This window comes from Podarcis filfolensis (genome assembly GCF_964270895.1).
Source record: "Podarcis filfolensis genome assembly, chromosome: 1".
Lineage (NCBI taxonomy): Eukaryota > Metazoa > Chordata > Lepidosauria > Squamata > Lacertidae > Podarcis > Podarcis filfolensis.
The window spans coordinates 31,189,263-31,210,917 of NC_139604.1; the positions used below are offsets into that span (position 1 = coordinate 31,189,263).

The following is a 21,655-nucleotide window of genomic DNA, read 5'->3' on the forward strand; positions in this document are numbered from 1 at the left end:
TAAATATTGGTACCCAATTACTACGAATGTTAATTAAAATAGATGTTTATTTGATCTGCAGTCACTCCTGATGATTAGGCTTTCTTCTCAATTTTTTTTAAAGCACAGAAGGCACATTTGCCACTACTGTGAATTTTACGCTTCTAATATTGAGAGGCATGTTACAACAAGCTGTTCAAAGATCAGTGTTTTTAGGGAAAACAACAGTCATGGTTTTTGGGTGCTATTTCTATGTGCAAATCAGATAATGAGAAGAATCATAGGAATGAAGCTTTCACTCCCATAAACTAAAAGGTAACCTCAGTAAAAGGTATCACTTTCTCTCCTTTATGTGGTTATGAGAATTGCCTTCTGAAGGCCTTGGAAAAGAGAATGTCTGCATATCTCCAGTATCTTAAATGTGCAACTACTGGGGTGCAGTGGGATGGGTGTATGTGTGAAATCTAGATGATCAAATTTGTGCCTCTCTTGCTTTGCAAAGGATTTTGTTCACCAATGTTTTATGTTTAAGGCATTAGTTAAGTATTTATCCCTTTTAGTTCTTTTGAAAAGGCTTATTATAGTGCAGCACAAAATTCATTAATATTAATAAAGGCATTTGCCTTTATCGTTCCTTGTTACTAAGACACCAGCACTGTCGAAATGGATGCTGGCCTTTTGGGTAATACTTTCAATCATTTATCTATGTACTGGCTAGTAGAATTTCAAAAGCTTTGCTGAAAAATATTCAACCTATTATAATGTAAGTCAAGAGTCTTAAGCAATGTAGTTTTGTATTAAATTTCATTATGCAAAACATGCATGCAGAAAGCTGGCACCTTTAAACGGGAACGAAAACTAAAACCGAAAAATGAAAGGAAATACAAATATTCATCTCCAGCCAGAATATTAATGTATCAGGAAACAAAAAGATAATGAGTCGGAGGAAAGGAGAGAATCGGTATAATTCACCGTGCTGTCATATGACTTGCTTTGAGGACAAGCCAGAAACACATTCCTTTTTGAACATATTTCTTATGTTTTCTTAAAACACATATTTTAAAATTAATATCTTTGGTTCTTGCTTGCATATCCTGGAAAAATGTTGTCAAGAGCCTGATTGTAATGTTTTCATGTTACAGAGTGTTATTTTTATGAGTCTTTGCAAGTGTAGCAAAATTGTGCTCAATATTCTGACTTGGCTCATCCTAAAATTACTGTTTGAATTTAAAATGATTTCAGTGCTTGTTTGCACGATCGCTTTGATGCATTTGCCTCTTCATATACAGTAGTTCAAATTTGGATTTATAAATATGGTTCTGTTAAGCATAAGGCTAAAGTGTCTGCATAATGAGTTCACCCTGGAGCAGTTAGAGCTAACTTACCAACAGACCTGCTGGGCTTACACTGAATACAAGGGTCAATCCACATAGCTGTGGCACACAGGGCTCAGATCTCCAACAGACGGGAATGACCAAGTGGCTTAGGAGAAAAAGCTCAGAGGTCTGCCACTGTTGCTTCCCATCATCTGCTGACTGAGAAAATTGTTGCACTCAGTCTAATGGTAATGGACAAAATATATCTGGAAATTACTGTTGGTGCCCCTCGATGTTGAGAGGGCTGGTGTTCGACACAAAATGTGCAATAACATATAAGCATGTCTAACTCACACCATATTCTGTCATAGTAGAGCTCTGATACACATGGACACTGACCCTGGCAAGTCTGGTTTAAATTGATTTATTGTTGCAATTATCTTTACTTAAGCAAATTTTGGGTTTTTAGTGGTCCAGCGTAGAAAGAAGCTAGCGTCAGACCACAGTCTCACAGAAGTGTTGATTTGAAGGGCCATGGGGACAGCATTTCGAGTTAGCCCAGGTTAATGACTTGCCCTATAGAGGCAGCCAACACCAATTATAAGTGGCCTGTTTGTGGCTGTTTGCATTTACTTCCCTTAATTCATGTGCAAATACGCTTTCCTTTGCCTTTCCCCTAGATGGCTTTCCTTGCATCGCTTCTGATGTTTGCAATGTGCAACTGCTGTTTTACTGCTCTTCCTGTGTCACTTAAGTAACGCCAGAAGTTCTAGGCCACTTAGGTGGAGCTCACAACATGACTTCTTTCTCTTCTTGGAAAATGGGACAACGCTAGTGGTTCTTCTGATAACTGCAGTGTTTCCTCTGTCTTTACCATGCATGGGCAATTAAAACAAAAGAGTAAAGGATGTTTGGAAGTAAAGGGGTTTGTTCTATGCGCAAATGCTCTGAGGATGCAAATAGTACCACCTAGTGATCAGTTATAAACATCACAAGAATTATCCCTCAGCATAATAGAAACAGCAGCTGAAAAGTGGAGAGAGGAAAGCATATTCACTTGAGAGTAGGGATGGATGAATCTGTCAGTTCAGTCTCTTCTTTTTTCAGTCTTAAATTCAGTACTCCTAATAGATACATTATTGTACGCAGTTTTGGCTACTACACATATTTTCAAGCAATATTCCCCAATAAAATACATTTTCAATGTTATTTTCACTAAAATATGACTTATAATTTTAGAACTGCTTCGCAAAATTTGGAGAAGTGCAAATTTTGCAGGAAAGCTGTGTATTGGTTTGCCTATTAGTATGAGAAGTGTAAATTATGTAATTTCTCATTAAAATGCAAACAAAAATAGAATCGCTCTTCATACCTACTATCTATCAAGTGACCTCTTCCTCATTGACCTCTTCCTCAGATATGTTGGGTGAGAAATATTGATAGACCCAAGGCGACCCAATGAGCTTTGAGGCAGAGTGGGATTGGAATTCAAGTCTTCCTGGTCCAAGTCTGGCACTCAATAATCTAAGAAGAATCCTGCTGAATTAGACCAAAGTTCCATCCGGTCTACCACCCTTTCCCACACAGTAGCCAACCAGATGCCTATGGGAATCCCATAAGCAGGGCATGAGGGCAACAGCCCTCTTCTGCTGCTAGTTCCCCAGCAACTGACATACAGAATCACTATTTAAAAAGTGAATGTAATATTTTGTGCATCGACATTAAATTGGTTTAACTCTGCTTTAAACACAATAGATGTTTTGAGTGTGCGAGCAAAAACAAGTGGCTCTAACAATGCATCGCTTTGTCATTTGCTTCAGATTTATTTTCTGTTTAGGAGAAGATGCCATTATTGGGATTGTCCCACTGAAGTAAAATAAAAGATTTGCATGTTAGTTAATGGGAGACGAAAGCTCCTGTTTGTGTATTTTCTAACTATAGAAAGATCTAGCACTTAATCCTTCGCAGGTACGCACCTTAACCATGTCAAAATTATTATGATCCCTTTAGTTGGAAGGCAACTTGACTTTTCTTTTGTACTCGGATCAGGTCAGATAATAAATATTTGAAAAAATCAATGAAAGCTTCTCTCTTTTGAGAAGAGGAAAACAATTAATATGATGGGTAGTAGTTTTGCTTGGAGTTGGGCCATTGGAATTTGTGAACACGACTAAGTTAACACCATTAATTTCAGTGGACCTGGTCTGAGTGAAACTTAGTTGAATACCACCATATTTGCAAGAATGTCACAAGAATAGAATGTGTGTGTCTTTGTAGTGTATTTTCATGTGTTGCATTTCTCCCTTCAGGACATTTATTCAGAACAGCTGGGGATCAACCGTGTAACCTGTCCACAGTGTCGAGTGCCTTCCCAATGGTCAGCCACCCAGTCTTTGGTCTACATACAGCCAGCTCAGGGCATACAGAATTTGGTGGCTTGGGGACACTTGGTACACCCACAGCCTTAGCAGCACATCCCCAACTAGCACCTTTTCCAGGTAAGCACTCATTACAAGAAATACTAATTGGAAGGTGCAACTGTGAAGTTCCTAACCTAAGTAGGTGCACATTTTATATATTCCATTACTAAGGGTAGAATAGCAGCCCAAGAATAAATTTGTATTTTACTGTTTGTTTGTTTGTTTTAAAAAAATTTTAAAAACCCCATGTTTTCAGTCTTAATGAAGGCAGTTTGGATGAACATAAGCAGAACTGGAAATGCCTGATCAGGAGCCAAATGGTCAAAATCAATTCAAGTGTTCCAGAGTAATAAAAAAATTCAGGCTTGGCACAATATTTGGAAACTAGTATCCATTCATTTCAGCTTTCAAGCGTTTACTTTCAAGTACCGTATTTTTCGCTCTATAACACGCACCTGACCATAACACGCACATCGTTTTTAGAGGAGGAAAACAAGGGAAAAAACATTCTGAATGAAACAGTGGATGTATCATTTTTGTGCTTCATGCTGTGGCCACAGACATGTGATCTGATGGTGAATTTGGGGTGACCGAATGCAAAGATCCTGAGGATCCCTGTGGATCCATGCTTTGTAACCACATTTTTGCACCATTGCAGCCCCAGGCAACAGTGGGTGCGTGGTTTTTTTGGTGCAGGCTGTAGCCATGGACATGCTATGTGATCTGATGGTGAATTTGGGGTGACCCAATGCAAAGATCCTGAGGATCCATGCTTTGTAACCACATTTTAAATGGAGAGCGAAGGAAAAACAAAGAAGGGACATGAGGTGGTGTGCAGAGAAGCAGCTGGCTAAGAATGCAGGAGAGGGATTTAACGGGAGGGAGAAAAGAAAGGCAAACGTTTCCCCCCACCCCAGCCATTTCTTTCTTTCTTTCTCTCTCTCTCTCTCTCTCTCTCTCCCTCCCTCCCTCCCTCCCACCCTCTCTCTCTCTCCCTCTCCCCCAGCAGCACCGGAGCACAGAGAGGAAATAGAAGGAACACAGTCTGCTTTCCTCTCTGCTTGCCTGGAGGGGAGGGGCTTTCCCTGCTCTTTGTTCCGTTTCAGCAAACACAGCAAGGAAACAGAGGAGGGTGGGCAGTAAGACCCTGAGGCAGAATGCAGGAAAGCAGCCACTTCCTCTTTTCAGATTTCCCTTCTCCGTGAAGCGCGATTTGATTTTTGCCTGATTTTTCGGCTCCAGGGACCACACATTCGCTCAATAACACGCACACACATTTCCCCTTCCTTTTTAGGAGAAAAAATCTGCGTGTTATAGAGGGAAAAATACGGTAACCATGTTTATAGAATTATACACTCTGGATGGGTGGCTTTAATTTAGCTATCTTCAGCGTCGCCATGTTTGTTTGTTTTAATCTTATGGATTATTATTAGAGCCTGAGAATCCAATTTTTAAAAATACAGGCAAGTCCCTAGCTCTCATGATTTCAGGAATAGGCTTGAAAATGTGGTGCCAGAAAGACCAGGGAAAAAAGGGTGGGGGGAGAGACAACAATAAAAAGGTGGTTATCATTGTACTTCAGAGGCCTCAGGGTGCAATATGTTTTTCAAGGACCGAATCATAATTATTGAGTGATTGTTTTAGCATCACAATTTTGGGGTTTAAAAAAAAGAAAAATAAACAACATTTTTGGTAGAATAGGTGCACGCTGGTAGAAACTGAAGCTTGATTTCTGTCATGCTTATGAAAACAATATGAAAACTACAGTAAAATATGCAAATTAGGTATGGCTTTCCTTTTATGATAGTTGGCTGTCAGAGATTATGCCAGAGATAGGTACAGCAAATAGAACTGCAATCCTTTGCACACTTGGCAGTCATCCTTACTTGGGAGTAAACGCCATTGAACTCAGTGTCTTACAGGTAAACATGAATAAAGATGGTCCCACTTACATTTATGATGGAAAATTTAGGATGAGCATACTGTGGTAAAATAATGTATTCCCCATTTGTTAGAAATCTTTTCCCACAGTTAAGATAGCATATAGTTTTGTTATTTATTTGGACATAAGTGTAGTTGTGGCTTGGTTGTGACTTGAATATGCCATGAATGATGAAAACGTATTTTTACAATTCTTTTTAGCGCACCAGATGTTTCTGTGACAGTGCCTAAGCTCATTGATTCCTCCCCCCACCCCCGGTTACGTCAAATGTCCCAATTTTGTCTATAAAAGGTTTTGCTCTTGGATTGTGTCATATTTGCTCTTCCTGTTTCAGAGAGTTAATCAGCAGTCCTGTCTTGCTCTAAGAGATGAGAAATCCTTTTCCATTCTAGAAAAAACTGATTATACTTCAGTAGCATTTGTATTTTAGGGTACTCTAAGGAATTGGACCTTTCGTAATTCGCTATAGAGCAACAGACCTTACCCCTAAGACTTTTTGAATGTTTTAGCTAGCCACAGGCCACCCTGTCTATATAGATTTTCTTTTCATTCATAAGGTACAGTTCTATTGATCATGAAAACAATTTGTAGGTAGATAATATTGTGATATTTTATATTCGGTCAGTAAGGCTGCAATCCTGTACCCACTTTACTAAGAAGTGAGTCTTTCTAACTCAATAGGACTTCCTTCTTTGTAGACATGTAGGATTGCACTGTAATGTATATGGATTAAGATTGATTTAGGTTGCCTTCATTCAGGTTGGTACAATGTCATCTCAGACACATCCCAGACATGGTGGCACATCTGTTATCACCATGAATAGCGATTTCATGTCTACTGGCAATCCATAGCTCCTTATGGACCTATGATGCTCACATACAGTTCCCACATGAGCACTAGGGATACCATTGCTGTTATTCTGGTACCAACAAAACTCCAAATGCAGTGGAGATACAGTTATAGATAGCATACATTTAACGCACATGGGAGCCGCAGTTTGTTAAGGGTGCTGAGAATTGTAGCTCTGTGAGGGCTAAACTACAGTTTTAAATGCATAGTGCGGGTATGACTATAACCTTAAAGGTATCTCTATGATGAAAGTGAGCAGGGGTGGTGGTGGTGGGAAAATCCTTACACAAGTAGGAAGTTCTGCCTACACAAGGAGTTGTTGCACACTGGTCTCTTGCCTGCTCTCCTAGATAGTTCCTGTTTTTCACATACCCATTTTTACTTTGCTCATTTTCCTAAACAATGCTACCGGTTACTTTCGTGCCACTTAGTTATTTCCTCTTTTGTTGTGCTTGTGTCATTGCTCTCTTCCAAGTCAAAATAGTAATCCATGTTGCAATTTTCTGCGTAATATATGTCCTAGGCTGATGTCTAACGTTGTTCAAGCAGACATCTGCTCACTCAAGACTTACCCTTCCCCGTCTACCCCCTAGAAGTCCCCTGTGCTCCCCACATCTCTGGACACTCACCCAACCCCATAAAGCAGATTTGGGATGTTGCAGGGAGGGAGAGTTCCTGCTGGTATAGATTGAAACCAGTGAATGCCACTCCAGCTTCTAGAGGACCATCCAGAGAGCAAACCAACACCAGAGAACCACTCTCTATTAGAAGAGTGTTCCAATGTAAAGATCAAGAACCCTAAAAAGGGTGAGCAGGGACTTTGAAGTTGCTCATCAGTAAGTCCTGCCCAACAGGACACTGACTCACAGGTCACCTGATCACAGTCTCCCCACTATGGTGTGATGCATTGCTGTTCTATTTAAATTTGAGTAATTCTATACATATAAATTAGTACATGCAGATTTTATGCAAATTGGGTTGTTTTTTAACCCTCCTCTTTGGCAATTTGTAAGTGGCCACTATAACATAATAGTCCTGACATCATATTACCTACCATCAACTTTCCCCACTTTTTTCTTACCTTCCTTTCAGGCTGAGTGATATGTAGTCCGAAACCTGCTATCAAAAACATTGATATAAATTAGGTGCAAATTAATTCCATTAACTTGCCCAGAATTGCTGGATTCCAGCTTCGCTTCCGTATAATGATGGCAGACTGCTTGTTGTTGGCACAATTTCTGTCTTCATTCACTGAGGAACTTGATGTATGAACCGTAGAAAGCCCTCCTGCAGAGCACCGGGAGCAAGGGAGATTTTAGAGCAAACTTGATTACATAAAGATTTTGAATGGCATCACCTCTAAGCTTGCCTGCTTTCCTTTTAAAGTTTATCTTTTATATATAAAAAAAGCATAATTGTACATAGGAATCTTTGCAAGACCAATTTCCAAGATGAGAACATCTTGTCATCTGCTCCTCAAACTTGCCTGTGTAGATTGTTCCCTACTGCGTGTTTTCTAGTTTTCTGCCCATTTTATATTTTTAATCATGGTAGGTAATAGAGATACTGTTATTTCCCTTAGAAGCCTGTTCCAAAATCAATGCTCGATTTGGGCTAATGAGCAGTAGTGGAAAGAACTTTAAAAGATAAATAACTTAGATTGTATATTTTAAAATCTTTTCATCTTTTTTAACTGGCTTAGGCTGCAATCATTTACACACTGCCCTGGGAGTAAGTCCCATTGAACTCAATTGGGTTTACTTCTGAGTAGACATGTATCAAATTGTGTTGCATAGCAAAAGCTGCTAACATCACTCTAGAAAAATCATTGTTTGCAAGTCCCAGGCAGCCCTAAAGGGAAAGCTCTGTTAATCAGGGTTTTTTTTTCATTTACTAGGAAAGGGATTGCCTTTTATTTATTTATTTTGCACATCACAGATATTTCGAAACTTGTGTCAGTTTGACTTGACTTCCATGTTATAGGGATCACATTCCTGTATATTTTATAATGTCCTCCTCCTTCTAAATCATGAAACAATAACTAGCATTCTATTCTGCTGACGCTTTTCTAAAAAACAAACAAACACGTTGATTCCATGTGAACATTTAAAAAGATACTAGTGTGCATTACTGATGACTTGGGGGGTTGCTGTCAAAAAACCGCATCCCTATGTCATGTTTAAAATGTGGCTCTGGTTTTACAGGCAAGGTTCAAAACTTTGCTAACCAGAACAAGTGGATAAAAGGTGGTATACAAATTTATTTAACAACAACAACAATTTCTGCATAAGCTTTGTACCAGCAAAATCAGGATGAATGCTAAAAAAACAGATTGTCTGGAGAAGCCCACAAGCTGTATTATAAGTTGCTTATTGCATTTAATTCAAAGTTGATAGATGTGCCTTGACTCTGTTTATTAAAAAAAGTAACAATACAGAAAATGATAACACCTGAGCATTTTAAAGGCAGGACTTCCGGTTACTATTAATGTCCAGCAGCAGATCTGCTCAGGAACTGTGTATGGAACTGTCCAGAGGGAAATCCTCAAATAACTCTCTTCGTTTTCTTTGCTCTGGTTGTACAGAATGGTGGCGAAATGCAGACATGCACTCGCGTACTGGCACAACTTTCTTCCCATCCCTTATTGGAATATCTCCTTTGTTTGCTCCTCCCGCTCAAAATCATGATTCCACTTCATTCCATTCAAGGACTGCCGGAAAAAGTACCCGAGGCAGTTTGGAGAAAGGTAAGCTGTGAAACATAAAATATAAGTAAGGTAACCTCAGAAACAAGAATGTAAATAAGGTCCCACAGCTGATCCTCTCTCCCTGTGGAGCTTATATTCCTGATACATCCGGATCATATGTGCATGTTGCAGGCAAGGCCGCTCCACTTCCGGGTGGGGCTGTGTTGCGGGCAGACCTGGTTGGCCGGGGGGGGGTAGCATGGCTTACCCCTTTTAAGCAGCTGCGCGGCCGGGGAATCTCCCTTCTTATTCCAGCTTCAGTTAATGAAATATTGCCGTGTAGATCTTCAACAGGAGCCACCAGGTCCTCCTGCTCTGTTATTCTTCTTAACCTTTTTTATATCTTTGCAGCCTGCGTGTTACTTGCAATTAGCAAGCGCAGAGGAGAAGTAAAAGGTTTTTCTTTTTCTTTTTGTAGTATGGGGCTAGCCTTCTCTCTCTCTAGAAACCAAAGCCTTTTATCTCAGTTCAGGCATTATACTAGATAAGCATTAAGCCTATTTGTTTATAATTCTAAGTGCTGGGTTTTAAAATGCCCATGAATGTTAGCCTTCAGAATATGCTATTTGTTTTACTAAAGCACACCTGTTTGAAATGTATGGTATAGATGTATTTCAGTGCAGTGTCACTGTGCATCATCTCCTATGTTTTTGTTTTGTTTTTGTTTTTTAAAAAGCAAGTAAATGTTTATTATTTCCACTGTGGATAAACGGTCCATATTAGTTCAACTGCACTGTCATTGTGCATCCTCTCGCTTTGTGTTTTAAAACAGTGATATTTTTTTTTTTAATACAGATGGAAATAGGTCAGTGCTATTTTTGTAGGAAAAGAGGTGCTGGAACTCACCATGTACGCCTCCCTTGTTCTCTTATAATTACAATGATGCCCACCTGTGGAGCCGGAACTCAGTTCTGTCTGGGGGGGGGGGAAAGCCCTGAATAGGACTATTGGTTCATGAGGCAGACAGTTCCCATGAAACAGTTGGATTTTCCCAGTATCACGGGATAAACCGTGCATATTAACTCAGTATATGTGTAAAGTCCTGGATTTAATCCACAGCAGCTCATGTGAAAAAGTCTCATGTATCCAAACTCTGCCCAAGACCTTCAGAAACTGCTGTTAGTGAAAAAAGATACCATATTTTTCCATGTATAAGACTAGGTTCCCCCCATCTCCCCCCCCATTTTCTTAAATCTGAGTCCCCCAAAATAAGGGGTGTCTTATACATGGGAGTGTCTTATAGATGGAAAAATACGGTAGTACTCAGCTTACAATGGTCTGACTCAGTATAGAATAGCTTCATACAATTTTCAGATGAGGTACTGTAGATTTTTGGTGTTTCTTACCTTCTGCTATTCATATATTTAGCTTTCTATTCAATGGTTACAGAAAGGGTCCTTTTGAGAGATGACATATGTTTCTTTAATTAACTTTCTGTTTCCCCCCTATTTACAGCTTTGCCCTTTAGATTAAGGAAGTTTGCTGTAGGGAATGTGCCTAACAACTCCTGGCAAAATCCCTCCTATTGCTGCTGATGTTACTTGATTGTTTCCATTTAACTAGTTTTGATGTTTTAAAACATGTCCAGAGTAAGCATATTGTGTTATTTTACTTAATAGTGTTCAAACATGTATGCAGAACCGTCTTTTAAATGATCACCATTACAGTTAGTGCGGGAACCTGTTTGACTCTTAACTTTGATATTATGTTTGCTGAAGTTCAATTTTCTTTTAAAATTTCTTTTTCAAGGTGTTAATGGTTCAGTAAATGGCAATAGTACCATTTCAGTATCGGGCAGCAACACGTCTGTATTATCTACCACCACTGCAAGTTCTGCCGGACAAGCAAAGGTTATAACCGTAGTGGGGGGAAGTCGCAAATGTAACCAAGAACAAAATAAAAACCAGATTCTGGATGCCAGAGCTGACAAGATTAAAGATAAGGTAATCACAGTGATGAATCTTAATTTAAGTCTTACAGTGGGACCTCGGGTTACAAACACCTCGGGTTACAAACACTTCGGGTTACAGACTCCACTAACCCAGAAGTAGTACCTCGGGTTAAAAACTTTACCTCAGGATGAGAACAGAAATCGCGCGGCAGCAGGAGGCCCCATTAGCTAAAGTGGTACCTCAGGTTAAGAACGGTTTCAGGTTAAGAATGGACCTCTGGAACGAATTAAGTACATAACCAGAGGTACCACTGTATTCACTTTAGTCTAGCAAGGAGAAAAGCAGGTCCCTTTCTGAACTGGAAACTGGGTACACAGCCAGTGTTAAAGGAGATAGGTATGCACACAGCCCTGTGAAGCTTGATGGATGTGTCTGCTGATAGGAATGTGCATATTTTGGGGGTCACTAGTTGCATGCAACACTTTTAATGTATAGCGTTAGAAGAACTGGATCAGGCTTGAAGAGAGCATATCAGTAAAGATCCAACACGTTAGACGTTTCAGGTGATTGCACATAGTTTCAGGTTGCATGGAAGCCTTTTTGTGTACAACTGTATGTGCAAAGGCCCCCTACTTTCAGGAGGAGGTAATAAGTGCACATGGCATGAAGGTGAGGCTCTTCAGCACAACCCCTCTTGTGCATTGGATAAGTAAAACACCTGAATAGGACTGATACTGTAATACATGTATTCTCCCAGGATGGTGGCCGATCACATGGGCTATGGCTCACCTGTCATCGGAAGGCAGGAAATGCACCCAAAGTTGAATGAAGTAGGTGTGGCTTGGTCCTCCTCAACCCCACTTGGGAGTAAAATGCCCAAATAGTGCTATTGGCACATAGGACCAGGAAAGTCGCTGTTGGGTGCTGATTAGGTAGTAATGATGTGACAAAGGCTGCAATCCTATGCACACTTTTTGGAGAGTAGTTTACATTGAACTTAATGGATCTTAGTCTCCCAAGTAAACAAGAACAGGCTATACATTTGGTCTGGTTCGCAGTGTTTCTCAACCTGTGGGTCCCCAGATGTTGTTGGACTACAACTCCCATCATTCCTAGCCAGCATGACCAGGTTGTTATAGTCCAACAACATCTGGGGACCCGCAGGTTGAGAACCACTGCGCTAGACTGAATGTTAAATACAGGTGTCCAATAATTTAATCAGCTGATAGGTACTAAACTTCTGCATGGTCCAAAACAATGGTTATGTTGGCATTGCAGTGCAGGTAGAAATGCATGCCCTCTACCACACCTTGCAGTACAAAACGGGCACAACACTGGATGAAGTTTGTTCAAATGTGTGTCTGCATCCAATATTTTATAGGGCTTCTGATCTAGCAGCAGAACCTGTGCATGGAAGCCTCCTCCATATGCCCAGTTCTCTGTGCAGTAGCACACATCAGAACAGCAACAATGCCTAGTAATAGTGTTAGTTCATATTTGACAGGGCAGCTATGTAGACATCGAAATAGTTACAGTTGTGCACCCCTATGCTTAACAGGAGAATGGTCTTCCAATTTGATAAGCTACTGTTTGGAAGAACTAGTTGATTCAGATAAATCCTTTGAAAATCCTGGTGCCCAGTAGATCAGCATGAATGTCCGTTATATAATACTTCAGAGTTGCTAGTTGTTTTGTTTTGCATCTCACAATTCCTTCAGAATAGGCCACAATTATCCCCATTTTACAGATGGAGAACTAAGGTAGAAGGGTAATGAATTTCCCATGTACTTCATGATGAAATCATGGTAGAGGCAGGACCTGAACAGAGTTCATATGGTTCAAGCCCAACACTCTGTCCGTGGGCACATGTTAACTAGAGTGAAGTGAAGTGCACCTTAAAGGGCTTTTAATTATGTTCATAGTGCATTTTAGAACTGGACACTAATATGCTTCCCTCCTTTGCTTTTTTAAAGAAAAGTAATAAACGAATGAAATTTATTACAATGCCATCGGTAAAAGCTGGTGATTCATATGATTAAAACATTATTTAATGCGCAGCCTTTTATCTTTCTTTTTAGAAATCTAGAAAGAAAGCAGTAGATAGTTCCAGCAACAGTGAAAGTGATTCTGGCTCCTCTTCAGACACCTCCAGCGAAGGCATTAGTAGCAGTGACTCAGATGATTTGGATGAAGATGAAGAGGAGGAAGAGGAGGAAGAGGAAGATCAAAGTGCTGAAGAAAGCGAAGAGGATGACTCTGATTCAGAGAGTGAAGCACAGCAGAAAAATAAGAACAAGGTGTGGTAATGTTAAGAACTGCCTTATGTTACTGAATAGTTTTTTGTTGTTTTTTTTTACAGGCCAGTCTCTATATGGTTGACTGAGGAACTGGTTGGTGCAAAACCTATTTTGGCAGCAGTTAAAGTTGCTGTTGTTTTGTCATGCAGGCATAGCAAAAACCATCAGATTTTCTCAGAATTTTTGAAACATAATGTGTATTAATTGAACTGGTTCACTGGCTGGAGGCTTTAAAAGAAAAGGGTGAGGAAGCTACTAACTAAAGGGACAGTAGCCCTGAAAAGCTTCCGTTGTGCTTTGCCAAGCCAGTCAGAATATGCTGGCACTGCAGTTGTATTGTAAGAGAAAAACACCACAAAGCAAGTCTAAAAAGAGAAACACAGAAAACACTGGACTACCAGGCATTGGCAATGGCATCCTCTCTGTGCTTTAAACTAAGTGGACGTATGTGTATGGTATTTCTTACAGATAAACAGCTGGTTTAGAGGCAACCACAGTTATTTTTTCTCTTAAAAAGAAGCCTGTTTTTTTTAAAAAAAATAGTTCCTCAGCTGAAACAAGCCATCCTAACCGTGGCTGTTAATGGTTTACTAAAGGAATTAAAAGGTGTAAGATAGAACTAAGGCACCAGAGATTAGCTGCCCAGTAATCTATGAAGCAGCTAACCCCAGTGCCGTTTTATTTTATTATAAACTGGGAAAATATAAAGTAGACATCAGGCAAATGAATTAATCTGTGTCGCAAAGGTTGAGATGTCTTCTTGAGTGTTGCCATGGCTACTGGATTCTGTTTACAGCTGCTCTTTTCCTCACATAGCAGTTAACGCCGTCCAGTAACCAGTAACCAGAATGCAAACCCCAGGGTTCCGTTAGGTTGATAGTATAGCATACATTCAAAAGTAACTGAATTTTCAAAGCTCTCTTTCCCAGCCAAACCTTAGCTTCACATAGTGAAAGGACCTTACAGGAAATAAGCTGAAGAAGATATACTGTAAGGTTATTTTAAGTTTATTACACCATAAAGAAGTTGTACGTCTTGGGTGTGGGTGGGTGTGCGCGTGTGCGCGCATGCTTTGTGGATGTTTGTTTGTTCTAAGTATGCCAGTGGCAGTCTACATGTTTGTATTGTATACTTGGGGGACTAATTTAGCAAGCCTTATGGACTAGATCTTCAGTGTTGTGTGTGTGTGTGTGCGCGCGTGCGCGCACGCACACGCGCACATAAGTATTTATTTTCTGTTTCACTATGTTTCCAGTACCTCACTTTTCTACATATTGTTTCCAGTGTGGTGTAGTGGTTAAGAGCAGTGGACTCTTAATCTGGTGAACCGGGTTTGTGTCTCCGCTCCTCCACATGCAGCTGCTGGGTGACCTTGGGCTAGTCACACTTCTCTGAAGTCTCTCAGCCCCACTAACCTCACAGAGTGTTTGTTGTGGGGGAGGAAGGGAAAGGAGAATGTTAGCCACTTTGAGACTCCTTCGGGTAGTGATAAAGCGGGATATCAAATCCAAACTCTTCTTCTTCTTCCAATGCAACTAAGGAGAAATCAAGATACACGTTTTCTGTGTTTGCAGGTGCTAATGCATAGCGGACCAGACATGAAAGCCGATGGACAAAAATCCCAGGAAAAGCCCCAGGAAAAGAGAACACACCAGCCAATACCTCTTGTGTCTGATAGCCAGACTCACCCGTCATTCCAGTCCCAGCAGAAGCAGCCTCAGGTTTTGTCACAGCAGCTTCCCTTTATTTTCCAAAGCTCTCAGGCAAAGGAGGAATCTGTGAACAAACACACAAGCGTAATACAGTCTACGGGATTGGTGCCCAATGTGAACCCTTTGTCTTTGGTAAATCAAGCCAAAAAGGAAACTTTCTTAAAACTTATAGTTCCTTCTCCTGATCTACTCAAGGCAGGGAATAAAAATACCTCTGAAGAACCTAGCCCATTGACCATTGATGTAAGATCAAACCGGGTGAGAATATATAAGTTTTCTTTGTACGCTTTCTGTACTCTGTGGAAGGGTTCATATTCCATTAATATCATGATTGTTGTTGTGTTGTTTTTTATTTTTTAAAAAATACATTGGAATCCATAAAAATCTAAGGTGATCTTTTAGTTGCACATAGTGGAAGGTTTAAACACTATTGCTTTTTAAAACTATACATTATAAAGAGTTTAAGGTTTCCAGTGCAATCCTTTACTCAGCAGTAAAACGCCATTGAATACAATACTCCCAGGTAAGTGTGTTCAGGAATGCAGCCTTAGAATTTTAAAACAATATTTTGGAAATTGTGTTATGTTCACCTGCAATACCTGCTTCTCAAAATCAGTAGCTGAAAATTCTTCCTGTAGATAGTAAGAATTCAGTCTAGAAATGTCAGCCACTGTGATGCAGTGCTGAGAGTGCTCAGCTGAGTCTGCGGAGGCCCAGTTTCAAATCCCTGGTTCAGCCATGGAGCTTACAGGGTGACCTAGGGCAAGTCACCATATTTCATCTGTAACCTACCTCACAGGGTTGTTGAGAGTACAAAATGAGATGAGTGACGAGAACCACGTACACTGCCTTGAGCTCCTTAGAGAACAGGGAGAATATAAATGCAACAAATATCCTGACACATGATTTACAGCATTTTCCAGAGCTGATACTGTTGCTCCAGTGGTGGAGGAACTTGCTCCATGCTTGTCTGAAGGTGTGTGTGTGCTCATCTGCCATTACAGAGAGAGATTGAACGTCTCTCTCTTTAAATGAGACTCACAAGCAAGGCAAAAGAAAGCCCAGGTTCCTTTCTTACTGGCTTCTTGGAATGTCCTAAACCTCTGTTAGATCTGTAGACTGTAGTCCTTTGGAAAAATAGATGGAGCAAAAATGAACATGCGCTACCAACCTTGGAAAATTTAAGAGAAGCACAATGCCAAGGTACTTATCTTACAAAGTCTTTACAAATCGGTCTTCAGGAAGACAGTTGAAGTGACATTTCATTTTTCTTCATGCCTTCTCAGAGTATTGGTGGATTCTTGCTTTTTTGAACACTATGCTGTCATGTACAAGTGTGAAAGCTTTCAGAAAAACCTGAATGGAATATGAAGGTGGAGCTTTTGTGATCCGTTCATGACATGCTTGCAATGAAAGATTGGGATGTTGGATATGCAGATTCTGTTTAGGAATCTCAGTGTCTAAACACTGATGGATTGAAATTGAAAATTCACTCCATTAGAAAAGTCTAACCTAAATTTTTGCCCTTGGTTTCTTAGTTTGGGTTACATAGTGGACATTTTTTTATAATACATTCATAATTCTGCCATGGCAATCCTGTATGATTACTCATTTTATATTTTCAGTAATTATTACTATTTTCAGCAGAAGGTATGGTATTCTCATTACCCTTGAAATAGCATGCTTAAGGTATAGTGATAACAACTTCACTTGCATGAATGTAAAAAGAGTTTGATACATAACAGCCAAGCACTAGTTGCCTATTGATAGACCCTTGTTTTCCTTTGGTTTTTAAAATAGGCACATTTATAAAATGCCTCACAAGTTTTTTCAGAGAGCATGAAAGTGTATCTTAACAGTGTACTTACTGACCGCTCATGCTGTCTGTTTCACAGCTACAGTACAATCCTCAATTACTAGGTTCTGGTTTTTTGCTGTTATATGCAGATGTATTTGGAACTAGGCTTTAGATATCACTTGTGGTTTTCATTTGGTGTACAGTCACATGGGTTATATTTGACAAGAAGGGTTTGAATGGGCAGGTTTATGGGAAAGCTGGGAAGATGGAAACAAGTGCTTCTAAACAATTAAAGCCTGCTTTATGCCTTTCTTCTCCAACCCTAAGACTTATGTTAACAGCCCATTCCTGAGTCCTTTTTACTCAGATGTAAGCACCACACCTTAACCCTTCTTTCATAACAAATCTTTGTAACTCCTTTTCTCTTATCAGGTAGATGTCTCAGAGACTAGAATCTTCCATCGTTAACTGTTGGAATACCTTCTGACTCTCCATTCTGCAGTTTTAGTAGTGACTGTTGAGAATGACAAAGAATGTATTCTGTACATGCAAAATTCTTAGTGAGTCACAGCTCTCAATGAGTCAGTCTTAATTAAGGCAACCTGCCTCACTTAGGAAGTTCAAAGCAGCTTCCTTGCCCACACAGATTTATATCTTATCTGCCTGCCTTTTGGAAGCAAAAGTTTCAGAGCCCATCTGCTAAACCCATTGCTTACGGCATTTAGCTATATATTTTGTTATCTTTTGTGCTTCTGCAGGAACAGTACAAGCAGACATTCCCAGCACAGTTGAAGAAACACCACGAATCATCTAGGAACCTGAAGAAGGTTATCGCAGCAGTATCAAGTCCAAAGCCAACCAGTTCTCCACCAGCCCATCAAAAACACACCTCTTTAGAAAACAACCATTCTAATCCTTTCTTGACCAATGCACTTTTAGGTAATCATCAGCCCAATGGAGTGATTCAGAGCGTCATTCAGGAAGCTCCTCTGGCACTTACCACCAAATCCAAATCCCAGCCCAAGGTTAATGAAAACGTATCTACTTCCAGCAGCTTAACCTTTTCCTCACCAGTAAATTTAAGCACGGGTGGGAAAAAGACACCAAGCAACCGGACACCTGTTATGTCTTCTACCTCTCCTGTATTACCTGGCCCAGCAAAGGAAAAGGCAGTCAGCAATAATACAATGACAGCAGTGAAAACACAACACAACCACCCTTCCACAAAATCATTGGTTGAACAATTCAGAGGAACTGATTCAGACATTCTTAGCAGTAAAGATTCTGAGGATTCAAATGATGAGGATGATGACGACGACGAGGACGATGAGGATGATGAGGATGAAGACGAGGAAGATGAGGATTCTGATGATAGTCAATCAGGTTTATTTAATTTAAAGAAACTCTTTGCATGTCTTTAGCCTTCTAAAGGCACCCTTGCCCTCCTGCAAATGCTATAAGGTTAATTCTTGTCACCTGGTTTCTATATGGAAATTATAATCTTGGAATGAGAATTATGAAAACGTTAACTGATGAGCCAGCTCAACTGCTAACTTATTCAAAACATTGATTTACCTAGCTTATTCAAAATGTTATTGATGCTGCTTTAGAGGAGATGACTTTTTAAGTTAGGAGATAGTGAAGAGACAGAGCCATGTAGCTGGGGTGAAACATAGTGGATAACTGCTCAGATGCATGGAGATTTCTTACTAGAGTGTGAAGCCTTGAAAACGGTATGGGAAGATGAGTGAAGAGGGTCTGAAGTTTAAATAGTTTAGGCTGTAGTCCTATGCATGCTTGTCTAGGAGTAAGCCCTATTGAACACAGTGGGCTTAAGTGGAAACACCTAGGATTGGGGTGTTAGTGCTCCAAATAAGGTTTCCCTAATGGTAAGTTTTACTAGGTGTTATGCTATGGTTATAATGGACATTTCCCCCCAATAGTATGCAGCTCTGTACATCCAAGAAGGAACCAGCATTTTAATTAAGAACTATGTAGCCGAGCCAAAACCATCTTAGATAAAATGCATCTTAATTTTTTTGCCTAATATGGTAAGAGAAGAGCTGGCATGTTTTGCACTAACCAGTGGTGGCTTCCAGTTGTTACGCCTTTAGCAGACCAGCACAACTTGTGAATGACCAAGCCACGTGCTGCCTACCTACCAGACATGTATGGTAGCCTATGCAAAGTCCAAGAAGCTTCTAAAAGAACAGCAGAGGGGTCTAGTCAAGCATTCAGTAGGCTACAATGTGTGGCTGGTGGAGCTGTGTTTGGCTTGCTGGGTCATAAGTTGGACAAGCCAGGAAAGGTCTTCTTTGGATTGCCAAAGTCTTCAGTACTTCAGTAGAAGGGTGGTGACAGTGAATTGCAAAGGAAGAAGGTGATTATATATCTGTGTCAGGATGTGAACCCAATAAATGGGTCTGAAACATACATCACCTTCAATTGGTTGTTCCCTGCACTAAATAGTTCAGAATGCCTATCCCCCCCACCCCCAGTCTCAATGAATGCTGGAATGAGAATATATCAATTTCTTGTAATTCATGGTCTTCTCCATTTCCCCCCAAGAATCTGATAGTAATTCGGAAGGGTCTGATACTGAAGGATCTGAAGATGATGAGGAAGAAGATGATAAAGAACCCGATGAATCAGAGACTGATACGGAAGGAGAGAAGTCTTCGATTAAACTGAACAAAACGGCATCCTCTGCCAAAAGCTCTTCCATCAGTCTTGCAGCTTGCTCGACACCACTTAATATCCAAGCAGCAAAGACACCGAGTTCTGCTCCAGCCGCATTATGCCCGGAGTCTCCTTCACCAGCTTTTGTGGGCACACCTTCTCCTGGGCTTTCCTCAAGTACCCACAGCGGTATTGCAGTTTATTTTATATAACAAAATCCCTATCTATATCAGAGAGGTGCTTTTCATTGAAATCTAGAAGGGTTCACACCTGTTGAGCCCAGCCTTCCGCAACCTAGTAGTACCTTCCAGATGTTGTTGGACACCCAATTCCCATCAGCCCCAGCCAGCATTGCCACATGTTAGAGCACCAGGTTGCGGAAGGCTGGTTTAGCACTTCTTAGAATCTGGCCTTGCTTCAATTAAATTATTGCATTTCATCACTACTTAAGATTGTATATTCTGATACAAAGATGAATCTCTGTACTGGGAAAAGAGTGATCTTCACCATGTGTGAATGGCAGTGTCGATTTCACCCCAGATAGATATAGTGGGAAATTGATACAAACCATGACTGCCAATGACTCAGTACTCCCCTTTCTCCCACAGTGATTTCCCTGTTCTCCTTGTAGGCTGCCAGGCTTGGCTCTACTTATTCCATATTATCCTCTTCCTTTCCATCCCAAGATTCAAGAGAAGAGAAGCATCAACTGAGTCTGAATTGCTTCTGCTCTTTGGTAGAACATTGCAAATTAAGACCTGGGTACTGTATTTGCCTAAGGGCTTGGACAGTGTTGGGGATTCTCCAACGCTGGATCCACATGACAAACTTTTAAACAACCCGGGGAATGTTTCACTGTAGAAACAGTGCAGTACCATCATCCCCAGGAGTTGCCTGCTTCTGAAACACAAATGGGGCTGTTTCTTTAATAGCTTGATAGGCATTGATACTATGCCTGATTCACTTCTGCAAAACATGGTAATGGCCACTGACTTGGATAGCTTTAAAAGAGGATTTGACAAATTCATTTTTACCTGGAGATATCAGGATTTGGGGTTGAACCTGTTACCTCTGAGCCATATAAGCCATGAAAGCCATGAAAGGTGGGCATTGGTTAAGGGCTTGCCCCATAACACCTTGATCCTCAAAGTATGTGGAGGAAAATTCCACTACACTATATTAATATAAGCAAGTGTGCTTATGGTAACATTATTGGTTCTCCTTCATTCTACTAAAACGAAGCTCATTCAGGTTGTTAAAGGGAGCTGTAAAGAAATAGTTTAGTACACTGCCATCCTGTTTCTAGACACAAATAATCACATTCCTCTGAACACTGACTGCAGATGAGCCCTTATAGGTGTGCAACAACATCAATGTGTGCCCTACAAAGCTTTCGTCTTCTCTCTCTTCCCCTAAAAACAGTGTGCACAGAGCACAGAGAATTGTCAGGCTCCTTTTTTTGGGGGGAATAAAAATGAAGATTCTGCTGGGTTAGTAATGAGCTCCCCTGAACCGTGGTAGTAAGGGCCTTCCTCCTTGTGTTCATCAGATCCCCGCCCTCCTAGTTTCTCATTTATCTGCTTTTTTACCTACCAGTCCCCCACTCCTTTTTGAATCTTGGTGTGTGTGTGTGTGTGTGTGTGTGTGTGTGTGTGTGTGTAAAAATCGGATTAAAAAGGGACAGTCATTAAACAGGAAAATGTCTTTACCAGCCTGGGACACAAATCTGTAAAGTGTGCCCATTGAATGAAAAGAAGTTCCATTGTCATGTGATGTTCTGCCTTGTAACATCAGCAGTTCAACAAGCCGCAGGCACCCTGGGTTGTACTGGGAACATTATCTAGAAACGGGGTTTCTTTTATTTCACTTAAACATGCTAACATACCGGTAAGTGATTTCAGGACTGGGGTGTTGATGTATAGTTTGGTTGACGGTTGTTCCTAAATCTGTTGATTTCTTAAATTCTCTGGGTAAGAATAGACTCTAGCAATGGTTAGCAAATTGTGTTCTGCTCATTTCTTGCA

General features: G+C 40.5%; 1 protein-coding gene across 29 annotated transcripts in view; it reads left to right on the plus strand.

Moving 5' to 3' along the window:
- Positions 1-21,655, plus strand: part of BAZ2B (bromodomain adjacent to zinc finger domain 2B) — a 182,405-nt gene that overhangs the window by 106,150 nt on the left and 54,600 nt on the right. For 26 of the 29 annotated variants that reach the window (XM_083578336.1, XM_083578319.1, XM_083578316.1 and 23 more), the window contains 7 exons: positions 3,605-3,793; positions 9,092-9,253; positions 11,003-11,196; positions 13,224-13,442; positions 15,017-15,412; positions 17,711-18,335; positions 19,521-19,820. In XM_083578336.1, the coding sequence (XP_083434462.1) occupies positions 3,605-3,793; positions 9,092-9,253; positions 11,003-11,196; positions 13,224-13,442; positions 15,017-15,412; positions 17,711-18,335; positions 19,521-19,820 (2,085 nt within the window). Of the gene's footprint in view, positions 1-3,604; positions 3,794-9,091; positions 9,254-11,002; positions 11,197-13,223; positions 13,443-14,257; positions 14,433-15,016; positions 15,413-17,710; positions 18,336-19,520; positions 19,821-21,655 lie in introns of those variants that run through there. The other 3 variants (XM_083578329.1, XM_083578330.1, XM_083578331.1) reach the window with 2 other exon arrangements.